The 20,212-nt window shown below is 40.3% G+C and overlaps 2 protein-coding genes across 5 annotated transcripts in view; both read left to right on the plus strand.

The window, feature by feature from the left end:
• Positions 1–101, plus strand: part of LOC103725247 — a 128,321-nt gene extending 128,220 nt beyond the window's left edge. The window contains exon 7 of the mRNA XM_008822581.1: positions 6–101. Within this exon, the coding sequence (XP_008820803.1) occupies positions 6–101 (96 nt within the window). The remainder of the gene's footprint in view (positions 1–5) is intronic.
• Cdk14 (cyclin dependent kinase 14) overlaps positions 7–20,212 on the plus strand; it is a 633,917-nt gene continuing 613,711 nt past the window's right edge. For 3 of the 4 annotated variants that reach the window (XR_003847675.1, XR_003847674.1, XM_008822523.2), the window contains exons 1-2: positions 7–284; positions 7,550–7,581. Coding sequence is in view for 1 of the 4 variants with exons in the window: in XM_008822523.2 (XP_008820745.1) it covers positions 194–284; positions 7,550–7,581 (123 nt within the window). In the remaining 3 variants the exon portion in view is untranslated. Of the gene's footprint in view, positions 285–7,549; positions 7,582–16,206; positions 16,313–20,212 lie in introns of those variants that run through there. The other variant, XM_029558329.1, reaches the window with a different exon arrangement.

A 20,212-nucleotide genomic window follows, 5' to 3' on the forward strand; every position in this document is an offset into this window, starting at 1 on the left:
CGTAGGCCGCCCGCGCGTCCCGCCGCGGCCCAGGCCCAAGCCCCTCGGCCGCCCGAGCGCAGCGCGTCGCGGGCCGGGAGGAGGCGGAGGAGCAGGACTAGGCGCCGCCTTCCCCGCGCCGCGCGCCCTCGCTGTTGTCTGCGCTCCGCTCTGGACCAGTTTGGGGAAGTTGCCCCGGCCCCGCGCCGCCCAAATGTGCGACCTCATTGAGCCGCAGCCGACTGAGAAGATCGGCAAGATGAAGAAGTTGCGGAGAACTTTGTCTGAGAGTTTCAGCCGCATCGGTGAGTGGCCCGCGGTACCCCCGCGCCCCGCCGCCGACCCGGAGCTCGCTCCCTTGGCTCCGCGCCCCCGCCGCTCTCGGGGCACCGGCGGGCAGGGTGAGCTGCGGACCAAGGAACGGCACTGGGGACCCCGGGGAGGGCGGGGATCAACCGGAGAGCCACCCCTCTCCCCAGGATCCGGGCTTCATTCGTGGACTGTCTCAAGCCTTCAATTTGGGTCCCTCCTCCCGCCGCTAGTGCTCTATGTTTCGCGCCCGCGGGGGACCGGCGAGGGGACAGCCACCCGGTCCCCACCGCCCTCGAGGCGGTGCGGCCACACCGGTTACTTGCAATTTTTAAAGATCTGGCTTTGGTGTTGGGTGTTTAGTCAATTATTTAGCGTTGGGTATTATTAAAACGATTCATCTTAAAGTGGGACAGGTACCTTGGGACCTTTTGGTCCGTTCTTTGCCTCCTGAAAAAGAGATTTGGTTGTTCAGTACGTAGGTCTCTGAATCTTCCAGCTGCTGGAGAGAAATGTGAACTCTCTGGACCTTTACGAATAAGTATCCCAAACTTGCTTCTTTTAGTAGAGTTCAAGGGCTATTGTCTTTAAATCAACCAACCTAACTGATTAACAAAATACAACCAAGGAATACTTAAAAACAAATGTGTGTCACAAGCTGTAGCATGGTGACAATAGTGTCATGAGGAATAGGTTTGTTCAATTTTGAGTGTTAGCCGTAGAAAACGCCCGTTAACCTGAAGGCACAACTGCCTCCCTGTCATAACTATTAGATACAGGTAACTGCGCTCAGCAAGGGAATCCTATAAGCCCCCAAACCAGCCCATCAGATTGTCCAAGTTTACCTTCTGACCTTTCATTCACATGTTATCATGTTAATGAAGGTGTTAATGTAAATTAATCATGAACATGCTAATTCCTTAAAATAAAACCCTGGCATGCCAGTGACTGTTAACATGCTCTACATGTTCATTGTTATATATGCAAACTCTCTTCAACTGAGACGAAACATGGCTCAGAATTTAGTCGAGGTTTTTTTAGCCTTTCTTGAGGTGGCTGTAGTTACGGTGGGGTCAGTATGCATGTTTTTACTTATCGAATATGTTGGATATTCACAGTTTCTTCTGAGTTAGGGATGCATATGTGGAGCCTTACATTCAAATGAAGTTTGAAACCAAAAAGAGTTGAGACTGAGGTGTGGAGTCCTGTGCATTATTAACAAGGATGTTTCAGTGCTGGACCCAAACCACCACATGGTTGTCTTCTGGAGCCCATTAAGCTCTGTTCTAAAGCACAGTTAACTGGATATTTACTAATGCTAATGACTCCGTTGGAGCCTCTCCAGTTTTGTGTTAAATAATTCATTGCAGTTGAATCTCAGTAAGAAACCAAGGACATTAATATAAAAATCCTATATGTTTAAATAAGTTCATGGTTTTGATGGACAATCAGTAAAATTTAGGTTAGCTGCAATGCTGGCTAATAGGTATTATAGTTAATTGGGTTTTCTAGATTACTGAGATTTAGTGATGTGAAACTCCTTTTGAATTTGACTCTTCATACAATATCTCCTATGATCTAGTGGCTTTTACATTTACCCTTTAGGAAACAGTACAGCTGAGTGAATGTAGCTGATCATTTCTTGTATTGAAGGACTGTGATTCAGAAGAGCAGATCCTATTGTGATATTCTGTGAAGAGAAATAATGACATTTTAAATGATTTAGCTGAGTGTGTACCAAACCCAGGATATTTATTAGAAATAGCATTGCTGGAGCTGGAGAGAGGCTCAATGGTTAAGAGCACTTAACTGCTCTTGTAGAGGACCTGGGTTCCATTCTAAGCAATCACATTAGGCGCCTCACAGTTGCCTGTAACTTCAGGTCCTATGGATCCATGGGCAGGCACCTGTACACACATGGTATACATAAACTCCTGCAGGCACATATACATATACATAAACAAAAATAAATATTAAAAAGAAATAGCATTACTTAAAAATCCTATGTACTTTTTTTCACAGCAGCAGTGAACTCATTTTGATGAGCAAAGGATTTTTAAGGAGCTAGGAAGCAGTTGAGTGAGCTTTAACTATGGATTCATATGGTTCAAGGAATGTGGTCTGTGTGTCAGATGGGATTCTTCATGTTGCTGTTCCTAGCTGAGTGACCTTGGATAGATTCCTTCACCTTTGCTGAGTCTCAGTTTTTCATGTATCTTTTTTTTTATTGGCACTTATTAAATAATGTATAAGATGTCTTCTGTGGCATGTAATGAAGATTCAATAAATGTTTGATCTGTGTTATTATTAGGGATTATATCATGTGACTCTCTTATAGGTAGAGAGCAAGAGAAAGAAAAGTGGCCATGGATTTGTATTGAGGATCCTGAAAATAGTATGGGTTTTGGAGTTAGACAGACCTGGGGATTGTACCTGTCTTTCCCTGCTTGTCTCGGGCAACCAGTAATTCCTTAAACTCTTGAGTTCTCTCCTGTAAATATTTGTGTGATACAGGCAATAGAAATGCTTAATTTGTCACATATCACAGACCATGCTGACTTTGTCATTATCTACCCCAAACATAACTGATCTGAGATTACTACATTACAAAAAGGGCTAATAAAACACATTGACTTTCAAGCAGTAGGACTCTAATTTACGACATCTGCCAGGGAATGACTGTAATATAGTCATAGTTCTTTTATAAGATGGGTGTAATTGAATTTTAAAGTCAACCATTAATTTCCATGGTGAGAATTTATGGTCTCCTGCTAAATAGTGTCAGTGTGGACACTTATTTAAGAATACCTGGCTTTCCTCCCTTTTTAACTTTTAGGCTAAGATAAACAGGAATTCAGTTGTTGAGTGGCTCAAATGTCCCTTTCTTTTCTTTGTTTCTTTTCTAATCTTGACTGGTAGCTAGGAGGATAAAGGCTGTGGAATTCTGTATGATTAAGGTCTCCTGACACTTTTTCATTTTCACGCAACTGCATTTCTTCACACTTACTTGGATTCTTTCTTAGAGAAAGGAACTTTACACTGTGTTGAGATGAACCCATGTATGTAAGAATGCAGCTAGTGAGAAAACTTAATAAAAAAAGGAAGCTATGATTATGCTGAATTTTTGTGGGTTTGATACTTTCTGCTGTAGGTCTCCAGTTGTCATTGAGAACTGAGAAATGTATTGTGCCATGTTCTTTCCTGATCAACCTTACAAGATTTTTAATTTGGGCTGGAGATGTAGCTTAACAATCCAGAGCTTGCCTAGTATGTGTGAGGCCCTGAGTTCTATCCCTACTATCCCTAGTGTGCATGCACAGAGAGAGAGAGAGAGAGAGAGAGAGAGAGAGAGAGAGAGAGAGACAGAGACAGAGAGAGACAGAGAATTAAAAAACTCCTGAACCTCCAGTTCCTGAGAAGTAACCGACAGACAGAGAGAGACAGACAGAGAGAGACAGACAGATACAGAGACAGATACAGAGAAAGACACAGAAAGATTGTACTTAAACTTAACATAATGGAACTTGTATTTATGGTTATTACATAAGAGAAAATCAGGTTTTCCTTTGCCAGAATTCTAGTCTATATTAAAATATGGGCGCTCTCTTGTTGCCATTGAGATGGGATGTGTGTCGCATTGAGCAACAATGAGAAGCCAGGCTAGCACCCAGAGTTCGTGAGCTGTGTGGCAGGTGCGTCTCCTCAAGGGTTTTAATGAAAAAGGCAGGCCAGTGAATGGGCATTGCCAGCATCAAGTGACACATCTATAATGAATACTAGTGAAACTTGCTGCTGGAGAACATAGCAGGAGTACTGCTTTGAGCTTGGTGAGGTAATGGGAAGCCCTTTAGGAACAGAGTTTGAACAGAGGACCAAACAGAACATCTGATCGTGTTAAGGGGCTTAATATACAACCCTTAACACAATATGTTTGTTGTTCTGTGCTATCCTTGAGAACAATTGTGGTTTTACATTTACATAAATGATTAATGACAATTAGGGAATGTAATCAATAGCAAGATGTTTTGTGCATGTATAGGTCAGTTTATTCATCAGTGACCTGGTAAGTATCTGGCAAGCATACCTTTAATTGGTCTTTGTTGTCACTGTTAACTGCTTTTTAGGGTAAAGATTCAGTATTTAGAAGAAACCATGTATGAAGTGTCAATCTAGCAATGAAAGATTTCAATTAAGTAATAGGCCTCTTGGTCCAACTCTGTTCTTCCCTGTGGTACCCAGGGCCAGAGAGCATTTTGCAGCAGAGAGAATCTGTCTTTTCCTTACATCTTAGCAAATGCACCTACCATTTCTTCTTTTATTATCTCAATCTCTGGCTAACATCAGATCCATATCTTTTGTTGTTGTTGTTGTTGTTAGTATATATTTTTTATTGAATTTTTGTGTATTTCATACAAAATATCTTATTCATCTTTATGCCTCCTCCCCCATCCACACCTCCTCATAGTTCAATGCATTCTGTCATATATATTAAGGCCTATTAAGTCAAGTTAGTGTCCCCAGTCTTCTCTCAGTACAACTTCATCAACTGGGGTCTAGTCAGCCTATCCAGAATCTCTCCCTTAAAGAAGATTAACTCTCTCTCACCTGGCAGTAATCAGCTGCCCGTAGTTCTGCTAAGGTTGGGGCATGCTGCCCAGTTCCCCAGTTCTATGCTGGATTTTTGTCTGCTTGAGTTTGCACAGGTCTTCTACTTGCTGTCACTACTGCTGTAGGTTCATATGAGCAAGGTTCCATATGGTCATGCGCCTCCTCCCCTGGCTCTTACAATCTTTCCAACCCATCTTCCACAGTGATCCCTGAGCCCTGGGTAGGTGGTTTTATATAAATCCTGTCCAGGGACACACACTCTGCAGACTCTTATTTTCTACACTTTGACTGTTCACGGCTTTTTGTGTTCATTGCCCCCTGTTGCATATGGAAACTTTGTTGATGAGACAGATCCACATCTTTAGTTAAGATGGTGGGAAATTGTTAGAGCTATGGAGGCAAGAAGAAATGGGCCAATGGGAATGTTTAAGACACTTTTCCCCACTCTTTGGTTCTCAATTTCATTCCATGTTGCAGTTCCAAAGGATGATAGCACCAGCCGTACTTCAGCTTTGCTTCAGAAAACGTGTGGCTAATCTTCAGAACGTTTATAATGTCCAGAGTAGAGAAGAAAAGTTTGTGTTCTGAATCATAAGCTTATGGCATAACCGTCATGTGGTTGTGCTCCATTCATCCTTGTTAAATGGACGAGGGAGAAGGCTATACTTATTTGCACATATGCTTCTTTGTATTTGAAATCAATGCTAATCCAAAAAAGTTTTTTTAAAAAATGGAGCAACTTGTGTATATTTAGAATTATGTCACTGGTATTTTGTAAGGGACTCACTAGGCAAATATATTAATTAAAGTACACAACTTTTAGGGTTGAAAGAGAGTTTCTAGATTAGAAGTTAAATTCCACTGAAAATTTAGTAGAAATCATCTAGGATATTTTACATACTTTCAAGATATTTAGGTCTAATCTTAGTTAAGAACAGTATAGTGTAATATGCATAAATTATTCATTTCAGAAGTAGCTAAGGTTGGGACAAGGACTGACTTCTAGTTTCTGTTCAGAATAATTAATTCTCTCACGAAGAAAGTAGATAAATCTATTATAGATCAGTGTCTTAGGCAAAAAGGGTAAGGCTAAAAACTAACTCTGCCAGCCCGCAGCCCCTTAGCTTACTACCACACAATTACAAACTTCTTGAGCTTTTTAGAAAGACAAATTTATGGTATGAAACAGAGAGAAAACTTTTTCCAAGATTGCTAGAAGGCCAGATGTGGTGGCTCATGCCTGTAATCCCAGACCTTGGGAGGCTGAAACAGGAGCATCATGCAAGTTTGAGGCCAGACTGGGATACAGAATGAATGAAACCTTGTCTCAAAAACCAAACCACACCACACTACACACCACACCACCCTGTTAGAGTATATAAGCTTTTATATGGCAGTTTCTGTTTAGGGACATTAGTTTGCTTAGAACTTAATTACAAGAAAATTTTTTCTTTTCATTGCTTTTATCAGAGCATAGCGTTTCAAGTAACAGATACCCAACCCTTTCTATCTAGACAGGTACTGTCTATGATGGACCAATAAACGCCTATGCACAATTTTGTACATTTGAAACATTTCTGCAACTAGTAGTTTCAGAGAATGTAGTTTCGTTGTGTATTTCCCTCACCATGGAACACTAAATAATTGTAGGGTTTGATAACTAGATGTTTGGCTTTTTCTTTTTTTCACTATTTTAAAAAATATTTATTATTTTTATTTTTATGTGTATGAGTATATTGCCTGCATGTATGTTAAGTACACCCATGTCATACAGTGCCCGTGGAGGTCAGAAAATGGTGTCGGATCCTTTGGAACTGAAGTTATGGAAGGTTGTTAGCTGCCATGTGGGTGCTGGGAATCAAACCTGGGTCTTCTGCAAGAGCAGCCAGTGCTCTTAACCACCGAGCCATCTCTCCAACCCCTATTCTTTTTTTCTTTACAGTGATAAAATTTAGTTCTAAAGTTAACTATATTTAAGATAAATTTGAGATATTTCTCAGTTCCCTATAAAACGTTTGCATGTAGCCAGGCGTGATGGCACATGCCTTTAATCCCAGCACACAGGAGACAGAGGCAGGTTGATCTGTGAGTTCAAGGCCAGCCTGGTCTACATAGTGAGTTCCAGGACAGCTGGGGAGACCCTGTTTCAAAAAGCTCTCCCCCCAAAAAAAAGTCTTTAAAAATACTTTGCACTTGGTCTTTTATTATCATGCTTAAACTTTCCTTTGTATGAAAATCTCATTTTGGACACTGTACAGAATGTTATCACCCTAACAGTTGGTTTGGGAGGTCTGTAAAACTCACATCTTGAAAACCCAGAAGTTTGAGAGGAAATTTCTTTGAGATTCCTTTTATTTCTACTAAAGTGTGTTCGATTGAGGAAGAGATGGGGGACGATATGCTTCTTTCCCCTATTTGGGAGGATAGTTCCATTTACATATTTATGAAAAGTGTTTCACAGAGATGCATGCTGTGCAATTCGCTGTCTTATTTGCAGTTTGTGTTTGTATTATAACATTGTTATTCAGGTTGGGGTACAATTTTACTTTCTGAAATGAAAACACCATATTGCTTTTCTCTCTGTTTTCTAGAACTTAGAGACTTGGGCTCTTTGGGACATTTCATAGTAACTTTTTTCCTTTTTCTTTTATAGCTTTGAAGAAAGAAGACACTGCCTTTGATGAGGTAGGCTAAATTTCTTCATCTGATGTTTGGTGTATTTTAATAACTGTTAGGTAAAGACCATAGGTGCCAACTCTGCACTTCGAAACAGAAAAAAAAAATGTTTGAAGAAAAAAGTGATAACGTTTGCTTATTTAGTTACATTATTCTCAGATTTCAAATAGTCATTTAAATGTGTTTTGTAGTGATGATCCTTACAAGCTTGTCTTTGAATCAGTAAACAAAAGCCACATGCACATGTCTGGGACAGGCAAGTGTAGAGTTGTTGGTGATGGACAGCAAGGTGCCCTACAGACCTGGCTGAGTCAGGGTGTGCTGTGTTGATGGTGCACACTGTCTGTTGGTCTCCCCAAGGACAAGCTGATTTTTCCTGTTCTAGTTTCCCCATTCTTGAGGTATCAGATGGGTGTCTATCCACTTGCTACAAAGTAGTAAAAATGCCTAGCCAAGTAAGGCAGAAGGTTCATGTGTTACAGCATTGTGAATGTGATTTTAAAACTGTACTTCCTTGACCTTTTGTTACTGTTTGCAGGGAGTTACAGAGTGAAATGTTTCATTGTAACCATCTAAAGTCAGTCATGGATCTGTGTTATAAAATGTATGTATGTTTGTGCATGTATATATTTACACGTGAACAGAGATGCATCTACACCACGCTCCTACTCCACAGCCTAATGAATGCATAAATGAGTTGGCTTTGATTGTTTAACATTTGCAGATTCCATGAAATCTGCTCCCTGTCCTCCGTCTACTGCAGTGAGGACAGAGCAAGTATGCTCATGGAATGTCCCTTGGACCATGTGCTGGTGCTGTTGCACGGGCAGGTCCACACAGGAAGAAACTGCTCCAGGCCCAGATTTCTGGATGGTGCCAATGTCACTTGGCTGCCATGGTCTGCTGCTTCCTCAGCTGCACCTGTTCTGTTTTCTCTGGGATGAGCCCTGCAAAGCTGTGTCGCTGGACCCCAAAGCAACTTCCCTTGCCAGCATTCCTGTAACATCCTCCAAAGCTTATTTCTTTTAGTTCTGAAGCAGTAGAAGAGTTTTTCCTTTTTCATTCATGCTAGGCAGTAATGGTGTTTCCCTCCAAACCTGTATTTCTGGAATTTCAGCTGTTTTGTTACCAAGATGTTTTCAAGAGTATTTCTTCTTAGGAGAAATCAGTGTGAGATTATTGGGCACCTTTTCTTTCTTTCTAAAGAAAGATCTCCCCTTTAATTATGGAAGTAATTTAAGCTTATATAAAAAGAGAAAAATAAAGGGAGGAAGAAGAACTCCTAAATCCTGTTATCTAGATATAACCACTATTGAATAGTCTTGCTTCTTTCTCCATGTTTTAAAACTTGTAACCCTCTATTATGTACTACTTTCCGCTTTGAGGTTAAACATGATATTTTTCCATGTCTTTACAAGCTCTTCCTAGTCATTGCAAGGAATTAAAAAACAACACAAAACCTGTTTTCTTGTATACACCATTGTTGGATGTGTGTTAGTTTGTCTCGTGGTTGTATGTACCTTTAACTAAATAAACAAGCAGATAAAACTGAGGCTAGAGCAGTGGTGAAGAGCATAGAAGGAGCAAGTTGGAGTCTGCTCCTCTAACCTTCATTCTGAAACCTCTGGGGAGTCAGAAGTCTCTGTCATTTGGACCAAATCAGCTTCCACACAGTGTTTTCATTCTTCTGTGGCATGGAGATTTGTTAAATACTGTAAATCAGTAAGTTATGGAATGCCAGTCCTAGGAGAATGATGGAATCCATCATTTCCCCATCCCTTCATATCATAGATGAAGATATTAAGATGCAGAGGGACAGAGTGATTTTCAGCCAATCAAGGGAAACTTAGGGTCATGACCTCGGAGACAGTAGCTGTGCAGGCATGCCCAGGGGCTAAACCCTAACACACCTGCCTGCAGTTGAGCAATTGCTGTTTATTCCACAGGTTCTATAAAACAGATGATAACAGTATTTTCCTCTTAAGTTATTTGAGAAGATTAAAGTAATGTATATAAAGATTCTAGAATAGGGCTTGAGAGATGGCTCACCAGTTAAGGGCCCCGAGTGCTCTTGCAGAGGAACTGGGTTCAGTTGCCAGCACCAACATGGTGGCTGACAGCCATCTGAAACTCCAGTTCCAGGGAATCTTATGCCCTCTTCATGGGCATTGCATGACACGGGTGTACTTGCATACATGCAGGCAATACACTCATATACATAAAATAAAAATAATAAATATATAAAAAAGATTCTAGAATAATGACTCACAGTTGGTGTTATCATTTTCATTGCTTTCATCAGTATCATCTTCTTTGACACACTAACCATGATATCCACCTTCTCTAGTTGGAAGGAAAATGGAAGGATTCAATTAGAAATTAAGGCTAAAGGGGCTGGAGAGATGGCTTAGCAGTTAAGAGCACTGACTGCTCTTGCAGAGGACCAGGTTCGATTCCCAGCACCCACATGGCAGCTACAAACCGTCCTTAACTCCAGTTCCAGGGGAATCCGAAGCCCTCTTCTGACCTCCGTGGCATTGCATGACATGGGTGGACTCACATACATGTAGGCAATACAGTCATACACATAAAATAAAAATAATAAATAAAATATTAAAAAAATGCCATGTCAGGACCTGAAGATGGACTTGGGGATGGGGAGGAGTGGGGGTGCCTCTGAATCTCTCTGTCCTTCCTCCCAGTGTGGTCACATTGACCAAAAAAAAAAAAAAAGAAATTAAAGCTATGAAGAGATTTGGTTTCAGATGTACCTCCAAAATCTCATATATGGCTTTGTGTGACAATTTATATATTAAAACAATATTGCCTAAAAATTATTTTTAGTGCCCACAAGGAGGTGATCACATTTACCTTTGTAGTTCCAGGGTAAGTTACACATGGTTAACATAGAGTAAGTATTTATCAAATATGAGTAAATATCTGTTGCAGAGAACCAGAGAGAATGGCCTGAGTGACAGGCAGCTGGGGTTCTCACTTGACACTTCCTAGCTATTTGGGCAAGTTAGTTACTCATCTCAGTCCTGGTTGTCTCCTTTGTAAAAATTAACCATTTATACTACGGTCTTCAAGATGCTTAGGGCCTAGTATAGGAGTCTAAGCAACAGTAATGGCCCACATAAAAGTAAAATCTTATCAAGATCAATGAGGCACCCTAGATATATGTTTATATAAATAGGAAGTTATAGTTCTTCTGGGATCATTTTCAGATTGACTTGGTAGAACTTTTCTTGAATGTGTGGTTTTCTCCTTTAACTTCCCCTGGAGTTGGAATCCAGTCTCCACAGTCTGTTGGAATTCACTTGAGATTGGAGTCTTGCCACTTGAGGTCAGTTTCTTAGCTATGCAGCAAGGTGTGGCAGCTCTCTCCTGACAGTGTATGAGCTGTAGGCTCCTTATCACAAGGAGTGGCTCTTCCAGAGGCTGCCTGGCCTGGAGTGTGGTGGCTGCGCATGTTTGACTTTGAACAGAGAACAAGAAATACACTTTACTTAGTCTTTGACTGCAATGCTTTTCTAGTTTTGAAAGCAGCCTGAAATTGTATTTAGGAACTGTGTAAAGCAGGTTATGGACATGCATACATTCACACATGTATGGTTGTGCTTGTGTATGTGTGTGTTTATATATGACCAGTTTGGAATTAAGTATTGAGGTAGGGCATGTTGCTGAAACCCATCTTGGTAGGAGGAAGGACGTTTTAAGAATGGTCATCTGCCCTTCGTTGTGTACTTATTTGAACCCGATTAAAACGTTGGCCAGTTTATGTTTTCTGGATTAAATCTGTACTTTTGGCTTGGATGGACTAATTGGGTTTAAAATTTCTAAAGATGTTTCTTTTTTTTTTTTAACCCGTGTCTCCACTACCAGTTTTAGGCTCACTTTTCAAACTGACCAATGGATGTTTGGCTCCTCAGGGTTTGGCATAATACTTGGCTAAAATGAAGGGACCAAATAAATTTTGGAGGAACAAATTAGGTAGATTGGAGGAAGAATTTTCTTATGTCTTCATGGGCATGGAGGTCCACTGTGATGTGCTCTCCACTATGTGTCTGTGGCACTGTCTTGGAACTTTGTGAATGTCTTTTAGCAGTTCTCTGCCATTTCCTCCCTGTGGCCATGTTCTTCCTTAGGCAGTGAGCCTATAGTAGTGAACCTATACTATGCTTTCAAGTGAATTATTGAATCTCAATTTTTTATTTAATGATTTGTCTTAGAATAATAAATAATACCTTGATATAAGTTGAGAAAATAGTTAAACTTCACCACATACAAAGTCCTTTGAATTTCAGAGACAAAAGCTCCAGTAAGGGTGAATGTATATAGTTGGGAAAAAAAAGGAAATCTTTGAAGTTATAGCAATTCATGATTTTTTTCTGATTAAATTAGAAGTTAAATTGTATGGTTCTGTTTTGGATGTAGAGAAAATAAGCTCAGATGAGGAGCTAGATCAAATTGTTAACTTTTTTTGATGAGAAGTGTAGAAATTTTAGGCCAGGCGTGGTGGCGCACGCCTTTGATCCCAGCACTTGGGAGGCAAAGGCAGGCAGATCTCTGTGAGTTCAAGGTCAGCCTGGTCTACATAGTGAGTTCCAGGACAGCTGGGACTACAGGGAGACCCTGTCTCAAAAAGACTGAAAAAAAAAAAAAAAAAAAAAAAAAGAAAAGAGAGAGCAGTATAGAAATTTTAGGGATTGAAATAAATCTTTGAAATATAAAGGGCTTTATTTGAGCATGGTATGTGCATCTAGGCAACCAAGCATAGGTTTGTGTAGAGGTAAGAGGTTCATGATTATGAGGTTTCTAACTGTTCCTGCTCCTTTTGGTTATTTGTGTTTATGACATCGAAGGCCTATCAGTATTTACTTTGCTACTTTCCATTGATTTTGCTTTTTTAATTCTAGGAAAATATGGTGGCATACACCTTTAATCTTAGCATTCAGGAAGCAGAGACAGGCAGATCTCTGTGAGATCAAGGCCAGCCTGGTTTACATAGTGAGTTCTAGGCCAGCTGTGGCTACAGGGAGACCCTGTCTCAAAAAAACCAAAAAAAAAGTAGCAAAATATATCTTTAAAATAGTAATTTAAAAATCTTATGTATGACTGTCCAAAGTATATATCAGAGGCTGACTCACATATATTTAATATAATAATCCTTTTAGATGGGGACAATAATATACACTCAGCTTCCAATGTAGATCACACCCCTCATTATTTTGTATAAAGCTGTAATACTTGAGATACACATGCAGATTGTTATGTTTTTATGAGAACACCAGGTTGGGGTCCACACAAAGCGACTTGGGGATATTCCTGGATGTGTTTTCCATTCATTGAAGTTTTCTCTTAAGTCGTGGGCCAGCTCAGTGTCTCTGTGGATGGTGTATACATGGTGTACAGCAGTCCAGCCTCAGTTTCTTGACTTCCTGAACTCAAACCCACCTCAGGCACACTTGGTTTCCAAGGGGATGTGGGCCATTTTGCTGGACTGTGGCAACTGTGAAATTCTAAATCCTAGGAATAGTCTCTCCACTTGTTCTCTTGTTCCTGTTCTTCTCCCAGTGTCTTTGCTGGCTTCTCCCCCTTCACATCCCACTGTCTTGGTTCCCAGCCTGTTGCCTTCCATTGTTTCCATTCACTCTGGGCGTATCACTCTCTTGCCAGTGCCCTCAATGGCTGACCATTGCACATCATTTGTACATCATTTGTAATCTACTCTTTCAGCTTTGGATTTTGACCTGTCGTCTTTCCTCTTACTCTTACCTAGTAGGCTGCCAGGAGCTGCTTGTGGAAATCCCTCTGCAAAGGAATTTATTATTCCTCGCTTTCTCTGGAACCTCTGGCTACTGGGACAGCTCTACATGTGTGTGGCCGTGTCACTGGCTTGTTGGCTGCCTAGCCCTCCCCACTCCCCTCAGACCTTCTTCTGCTCCACTCCTGTAGTAGCTTTCCTTCTGTATTCATTTTTCTTTTTAAAGAATATTTCATTATTTTTATTTTATGTGTATGTGTATTGCCCATATGCAGGTAAGTGTACCCATGTCATGCAGTGCCCATAGAGATCAGAAGAGGGCATCGGATTCCCTGGAAGTGGAGTTACAGATGGTTGTTAGCCACTGTGTAGGTGCTGAGAACCAAACCCAGGTCCTCTGCAAGAGCAGCCAATGCGCTTGACAACTGACCATCTCTCCAGCCCCTGGATTCATTTTCTAGGACTGGCCGAGCAATGTCCCACAAACCTGGTAGCTTTAAAAATGGACATTTTTATTACTACACGATTCTAGAGACCAGCAGACTTGAAAGTGTTGGCAAGGTTAGTTTTTTTTTTTTTTTCCTGTGGGCTATGAGGGAAGGATCTGACCCAGACCCCCTACCCTTGACTTATAGATAGTGGGCTTCTTCCTATCTCTTTATGTCATTACCCCTCAATGTGTCTATTTGAATTTTCTCTTTTTCTCCCTTCCCCTCCTCCTTTCTACCCTTCCTTCCATTGGAACTGTCTTTAAAGCCAAGGCTTGTCCTCAGGCTCAAATTCCTACCTCTGTATCCTAAGTGCTAGGATTAACTTTCACCTTTTTATTAGGGCATTTTTTAGATTGGATTAAGTGTTCACCTCACTCTAGTATAACCTCTTATTAATTTAATTACATGTGCAACAATCTTCCCCTTCCTGCCCCCCAAATGTGATCACTTTTGGAGGTACTGAGGGTTAAGTCTTGGACTGCAAGTGTTTAGTGGGCACAGTTCAACCATCGTACTCTCCCTCTTCTTTCCCTGCCCCTCATCCCTACCTTCCTGTGTACTGGTTTTTCTTCCTTTCTTCCCTGATTGGAGAGAAGGGTGTGTCTTTTCTCCTGTTTCAGGCCAGTTTCCCTTCCTATCCCCCCAGCTTCCCAGGACCTTGCATAATTGATCCTTTATTTTCTCTTGCTTCCTTTTCATAGGACTTTGCCACAGGCTCTGACTGTGTTTCAGTCTCCCCATCTCTTCTTCGTGACTGCAGCTCTCTGTCCTCTGAGATCATTTGTGTGCTCTCATTGAGTGTTTGGTCTGTCCCTTGGTTTTGGCTACTCCCTTATTATACTCATACCAGAGTGTTGCACTCAGCTTTCTATTCCGAAGTCCACAGTAAGATGTCCAGCTGCCCAGTGAGACGTTTTTGTGTTTGTATCTCCAGTCATCAGTGCACACAGAATATTAGTATTTCTCATGTTCCCCAAACCCACACCTTCTTTCTTCTTTAACTTAGGAATTGGCTCTCCCAGCTATGTGATTTTCCAGGGTAGAAACCTGCTGCCTTTTTAAACCTCCAACTCCTCATACAGGCACTGGTTTGGTTCTTCTTTCCTGTGGTCCCTTGGTTCCCACTGCTGAAATTTTTTTGCACATGAAACTTTGGCCATCTCTTACCTGGCCATGCTGCTATCTTTTTACTGACTTTCCTGCCTGCTGTTTGCTTCCTGTTCCAGCCAGATGATAACACTGAAATACAAATTGCCTTCTCATACATTCTGCTTTAAGAGTCTCTGTCAACCATAAATTCAAGCCCAGGCTCCTTATTTGTCTTTCAGGGCTTTTCATAATCTAACCTACCCCATGGCTGCATCCCAGTGCCTGTCCAACAGTTGTCTGTTCTTTTGGTGCCCTCATTGTTGTTGCCCTGCGGCCCTGTCAGCATGGTACTTTATCATGTCCACCTGCTTTATCTCAGTCAGCTCCTTCTTGATCTCACTGTTCCAGCTCTCCTCCATTCCAGCCTTTCCCAATGTCTTTCTTGTCCTGAGTCTCCCCTATTTAAAGACTCATGCATCAGGGCCTTATGAGGTTGTGTTTTGTGTCAGACTCTGGATATATCTTCAACCTGATTCTCGATCTAGTCAAACTCACAGACGTGCATGTTGAGTTGTTGACAAGGCTGGCCAGCCCATGGCGTCTTTCAGTCTTACCCTATTTTATAAGAAGGTTTTGCATTATCTTGTTTGGTTTTTCAGTGTGGTCACCTACCTTAGATGCTGTGAGCTACAGGAATCCACAGACTATTCCTTGACTACGGCAAAAATCTAGCAAGTCATTGTATTTCAAGCTTGACTTCTTGGATGAGTTGAAAGAAAAACCTCAGTTTTTCAATTCTATTGCTGGAAATTTAGTTTAAGCTTTTGGATGCTTAAAACTTTCTGTTTTGTGGGGGCTGGAGAGATGGCTCAGTCGTTAAGAGCATTGACTGTTCTTGCAGAGGACCCGGGTTTGATCCCAGCACCCACATGGCGGCTATGAACCATCCTTAACTCCAGTTCCAGGGGAATCCGAAGCCCTCTTCTGACCTCTGTGGCATTGCACGACATGGATGCACTCACATAGATGCAGGCAATGCACTCATACACATAAAAAATAAAAATAATAAAAAATAAAAAGAAAAGTTTCTGTTTTGGGATTTTCATTCTAAAAATGTTTGATCAGATTTACCATCTCCCTAATTATGGTAGACATAATGACCATAATTATGTCTAGTCCCAGACAGTGGCTGGAATGTCTAGGTCGTGCAGTAAAGAGTCAGAGAGGAAGTACATGTCACAAAATGTGAAATGTATGACATTTAGGGGAATTAGTCACCTTCGTATGTCTCATTCTGACAAGACGTTAACAGAAATCAAAGCCCAAGTACCATTCTGTTTCCAGCATCTTGCCAGCAGGTTCACCAGGCTGTGGGAAGTCTCTCCTATAAGGGGTAAGTGCTCCTTTCCTGACTTGCCTTGATTTGTGTGTGTGAATTCATTTGTGGAAAGCTGACCTTTAATATAGGAAGAGTTTCTGTATTGCCTAAGTTCTTAGGATTTTTTCAACAAGTGGAATTTTAGCAACTGATTTATAGATCTCTAGGTTACGTGGCTGGAGCTGGGATGGTCTCCCATTAGCAACCATAATGATAATTGAAGTCAGCTAAGTGGGAGATGGCGAATGTCAGGGTTTTCTAAGACACGAATCTGTGGTCTACATTTAATTTTTTTTTTTTTTTTTTTGGTCTTTTTGAGACAGGGTCTCCCTGTAGCCACAGCTGTCCTGGAACTCACTATGTAGACCAGGCTGGCCTTGAACTCACAGAATGCTAATAGACAAAACAAAAGTGTTTTTTCTTCTTTTCAAACATAAAATTTACGAATGGCATAATTGTAAACCATTTGAACCAGGAGTTGCTCTCAATTTTGCAAGCTTAATTTCATAAAGACATACTAGTGTTTTTAAGTTTCTGAAGGCATACTTTCACCATTTAATGAAAATAATTGAAATACTACTTTTCCTATCTGAGTCAGTTTTATTTTTAACATATAAAGTTGTTTCTGGTTATTCTTTCAATTATTTGGTTTTAACAGTGTGTTTTTTCCTTAATAATATTTATTTTTAATATCTTTTTTCTTTTTTTTTTTTAATAAATCTCCCTTTTTGTTGTTGTTAATTGAGACAGGGTCTCCCTATAACCCCAACTGGCTTAGAACTCACTGTGTAAACTAGGCTTGCCTAGATTTCACAGAGATCTGCCTGCCTCTGTGTCCCGAGTGCTGGGATTAAAGGTGTGTACCATTATGCCTGGGATTTAACTACCCCTTTTAAAAGCATATATGCCCAGGGGATTTTCTTAAACATTTTTTTCTGAATGATGTGGGGCTATGGCCATAGTATTTGTTACAGGATAATTTTAAATAAGGAGATACTTTTCTTCAAATATTTTAAAATACCTACTTCAAATTCTATGATTGAGACATATATATATACACACACACACACAGTTTTATGGTCAAAATAGAAAAAATGCTTTAGCAATATGCAGTTTTATTCTCAGGAAAGTTCATATTTGACTTCCCAGTGATAAAAATACTTTTTTCTCTTTTTTGTTTTTTTGAGACAGTCTTGCTGTGTGTGTAGCACCTGCTGGCCTGGTACTCAACTGTGTAGCTCAGGCTGGCCTTGAACTCAGTATTCTTCCTGCATCAACTTCCTGAGTGCTGGGATTACAGGTATCCAGCTTTTAAAAATGTGTTTTTAGGGGCTGGAGAGATGGCTCAGCAGTTACGAGCACTGGTTGTTCTTGCAAAAGACCTGGGTTCGAATCCCAGCACCCACATGGCAGCTAACAACCATCCATAATTCCAGTTCCAGGGAGTCCAACACCCTCTTCTGTCTTCTGCAGGCATTGCATGACACGGGTGCACTTATACACATAGGCATAACACTCATACACATAAAAATTAAAAAAAAATTTAAAAATTTAAAAATGTGTTTTTAAAGCCTTAGAAAACGTGCTTTTTTTTTAAAAAAAATATTTTATTGTTTTTATTTTATGTCTATGTGTGTATTGCCTGCATTTAGGTAAGTGCACCCCTGTCATGCAATGCTTGCGGAGGTCAGAAGAGGCTGTTGGATCCCCTGGAACTAGAGTTATGGACAGTTGTTAGCTGCCATGTGGGTGCTGGGATTTGAACCCCGGTCTTCTGCCAGAACAACCAGCCCCGAAAACATGCTTTTAAATATTGAAAGAGACTTGAAGAAGAAACAGAGAGCCCAGGGAGTCTTGGAATGTTCAGATGATAAAAATGATTGGGAGCCATCTTTAAAAAATGCCTACTACTGGGGCTGGAGGGATGACTTAGTAGGTAAGAGCCCTGGCTGCTCTTGCAGAGAACTCGTTTAGTTTCTAGCCCCACATGGTGGCTAACAGCTGTCTGTAACCCCAGGTCCAAGGGATTCAACACCCTCTTCTGGCTTCTGTGGATATTGCATGCATGTGGTGCACTTAAAGACATGCAGATGAAATGCTCATACATATAGGAAATAAAAATCAATAAAAAAATACCTCCTGTTGAATATTGAAAAGAAGTTGAAGGTAGATATTGCTGCAGTTCCATGCAGTCTGAGCTTTGATGAGATGTCTGACACTGAAAATGGGGTGTTCTTAATCCTACAAGTGTACACCTATTAATATCAAATAACTACAAGTGTACACCTATTAATATCAAATAACTGTTCAAGATATTTTAACCGAAAGAAAAACTAATTGAGTCATACAGAAATTTTTAACAAAGGATCAAGTAAGCATTATTTCATGAAGGGTTAGAGTGAATTACTATTTTTAAAATTTTATTGAAAACATTTTCATTAATTTAAATGAGTTGTAGATAAAGAAGATATAAAAATGGATGAGGTAAAGCTGTGTGTTAGGAACTGTCATTCAAGGCATGAATTACAAATCCTTTTGTGTTATGGGTTCTCATTCATTTTCAGTCAGGTACTGGCTCTCTTTGTGCTGCTTTCCAGGGAGTATGGTGAAGAACATCCTGCCAAGCTTGATTCTCCGCTTGAAAAAGGCAGACTCTTTAGTCTTAGAGATGAGGATCCTTGGGTCATTAGGTATTGGGGTTCAGGTGTGCAAAAGACTCGATAACATCCATATGGCATGTGCTCAGATGTCTTAATTGAGTTCAGAACTTTCCCCAGGAGGTTGCATGACTGGCTAAACATGTGTTACATGTGCAATCAAAGGTGCTTCAGTCGTAGGGAGAAATAAGTGGATTACAGTTGATCATGTGGATGTATCAAGTTGTGGCATACCAATCATATACTTTGCAAAATACAAATGCAGTATAACTTGCATTAGTTTCTTAGTCATTATCAGAAGATAAAAATCTGAAAACCTATAGGACTGACATTAATTACCTGACAGCACTTTTGGTTGAATCATTGACCATGGTTTGCATTTTGTAGTTCTCTAACTACATTGTTTGGAATTGGTCTCTGGTCTCTAGAGCAGCATTTTACTTGGCTGCCTCTCAGGAGAAATACCTCACAGATATCATGCAGTATATGGCATATAGACTGGAAAGGACCCAAGGTTCTCAGAGAGAGGCAATCTATGTTTGTTATCTATGTTATCCTAGCAATTCAACAGTTTTTCCTGACAAGGCATGATACTTAGGTAAAGGGTTCCTGCAGTAGATAGGATTTTTTTTTTTTTTTTTTTTCAGTCAAGTTACAGCCATTTTAACTGAGAGGAACCCAAGGCCTGAAGAGATGAAATAGTTATATTAATAAAGATGATGCTGGAGAGCACTTGGTTTATTAGTTTTTGTGAAATCAAATGGGTCTCTTTCCTAATTTACTCTTTACATTTCAGATTTGAGTTTCAAATTTATTTTAAACTATGTTTGTATTTATTGCTGATTTAGTAATCGTTTCTTTAATTTTTATGCCTGGGCATTAGAGCTCTGAAGACAGTGGAGGTTTGGAAGGTTATGGGTTGGAGCTGTGTGATCTACAGATTGGGTCAAGCTGGGAGACTTGATGAGCGATGCTGGTGTGTGTTTTAAGTGACATGTTCTGAAAGCATTGTCAGACCATCTTAGAGTGGGTGTAAATTGCCCTCATCAAACAGGCAGAATAGTTAATATTGAATGTATTTTTCTTCCAGTCCTGAATATATAGACTTGCATTATTAGCTTGTGCATGTAAAAGGAATTTACCTTCATATTTATTTCATATTGTGGCAGCTAGAATTTTTGTGATGGTTATAGCTATAGAAAAAACAAAAACATATTTTTGTAGCATTTACATTTAGAAAGATGAAAAATTTTAGCGG

The sequence above is a fragment of the Nannospalax galili genome, unplaced genomic scaffold, assembly GCF_000622305.1.
Source record: "Nannospalax galili isolate Female #2095 unplaced genomic scaffold, S.galili_v1.0 scaffold85, whole genome shotgun sequence".
Taxonomy (NCBI): Eukaryota; Metazoa; Chordata; class Mammalia; order Rodentia; family Spalacidae; genus Nannospalax; species Nannospalax galili.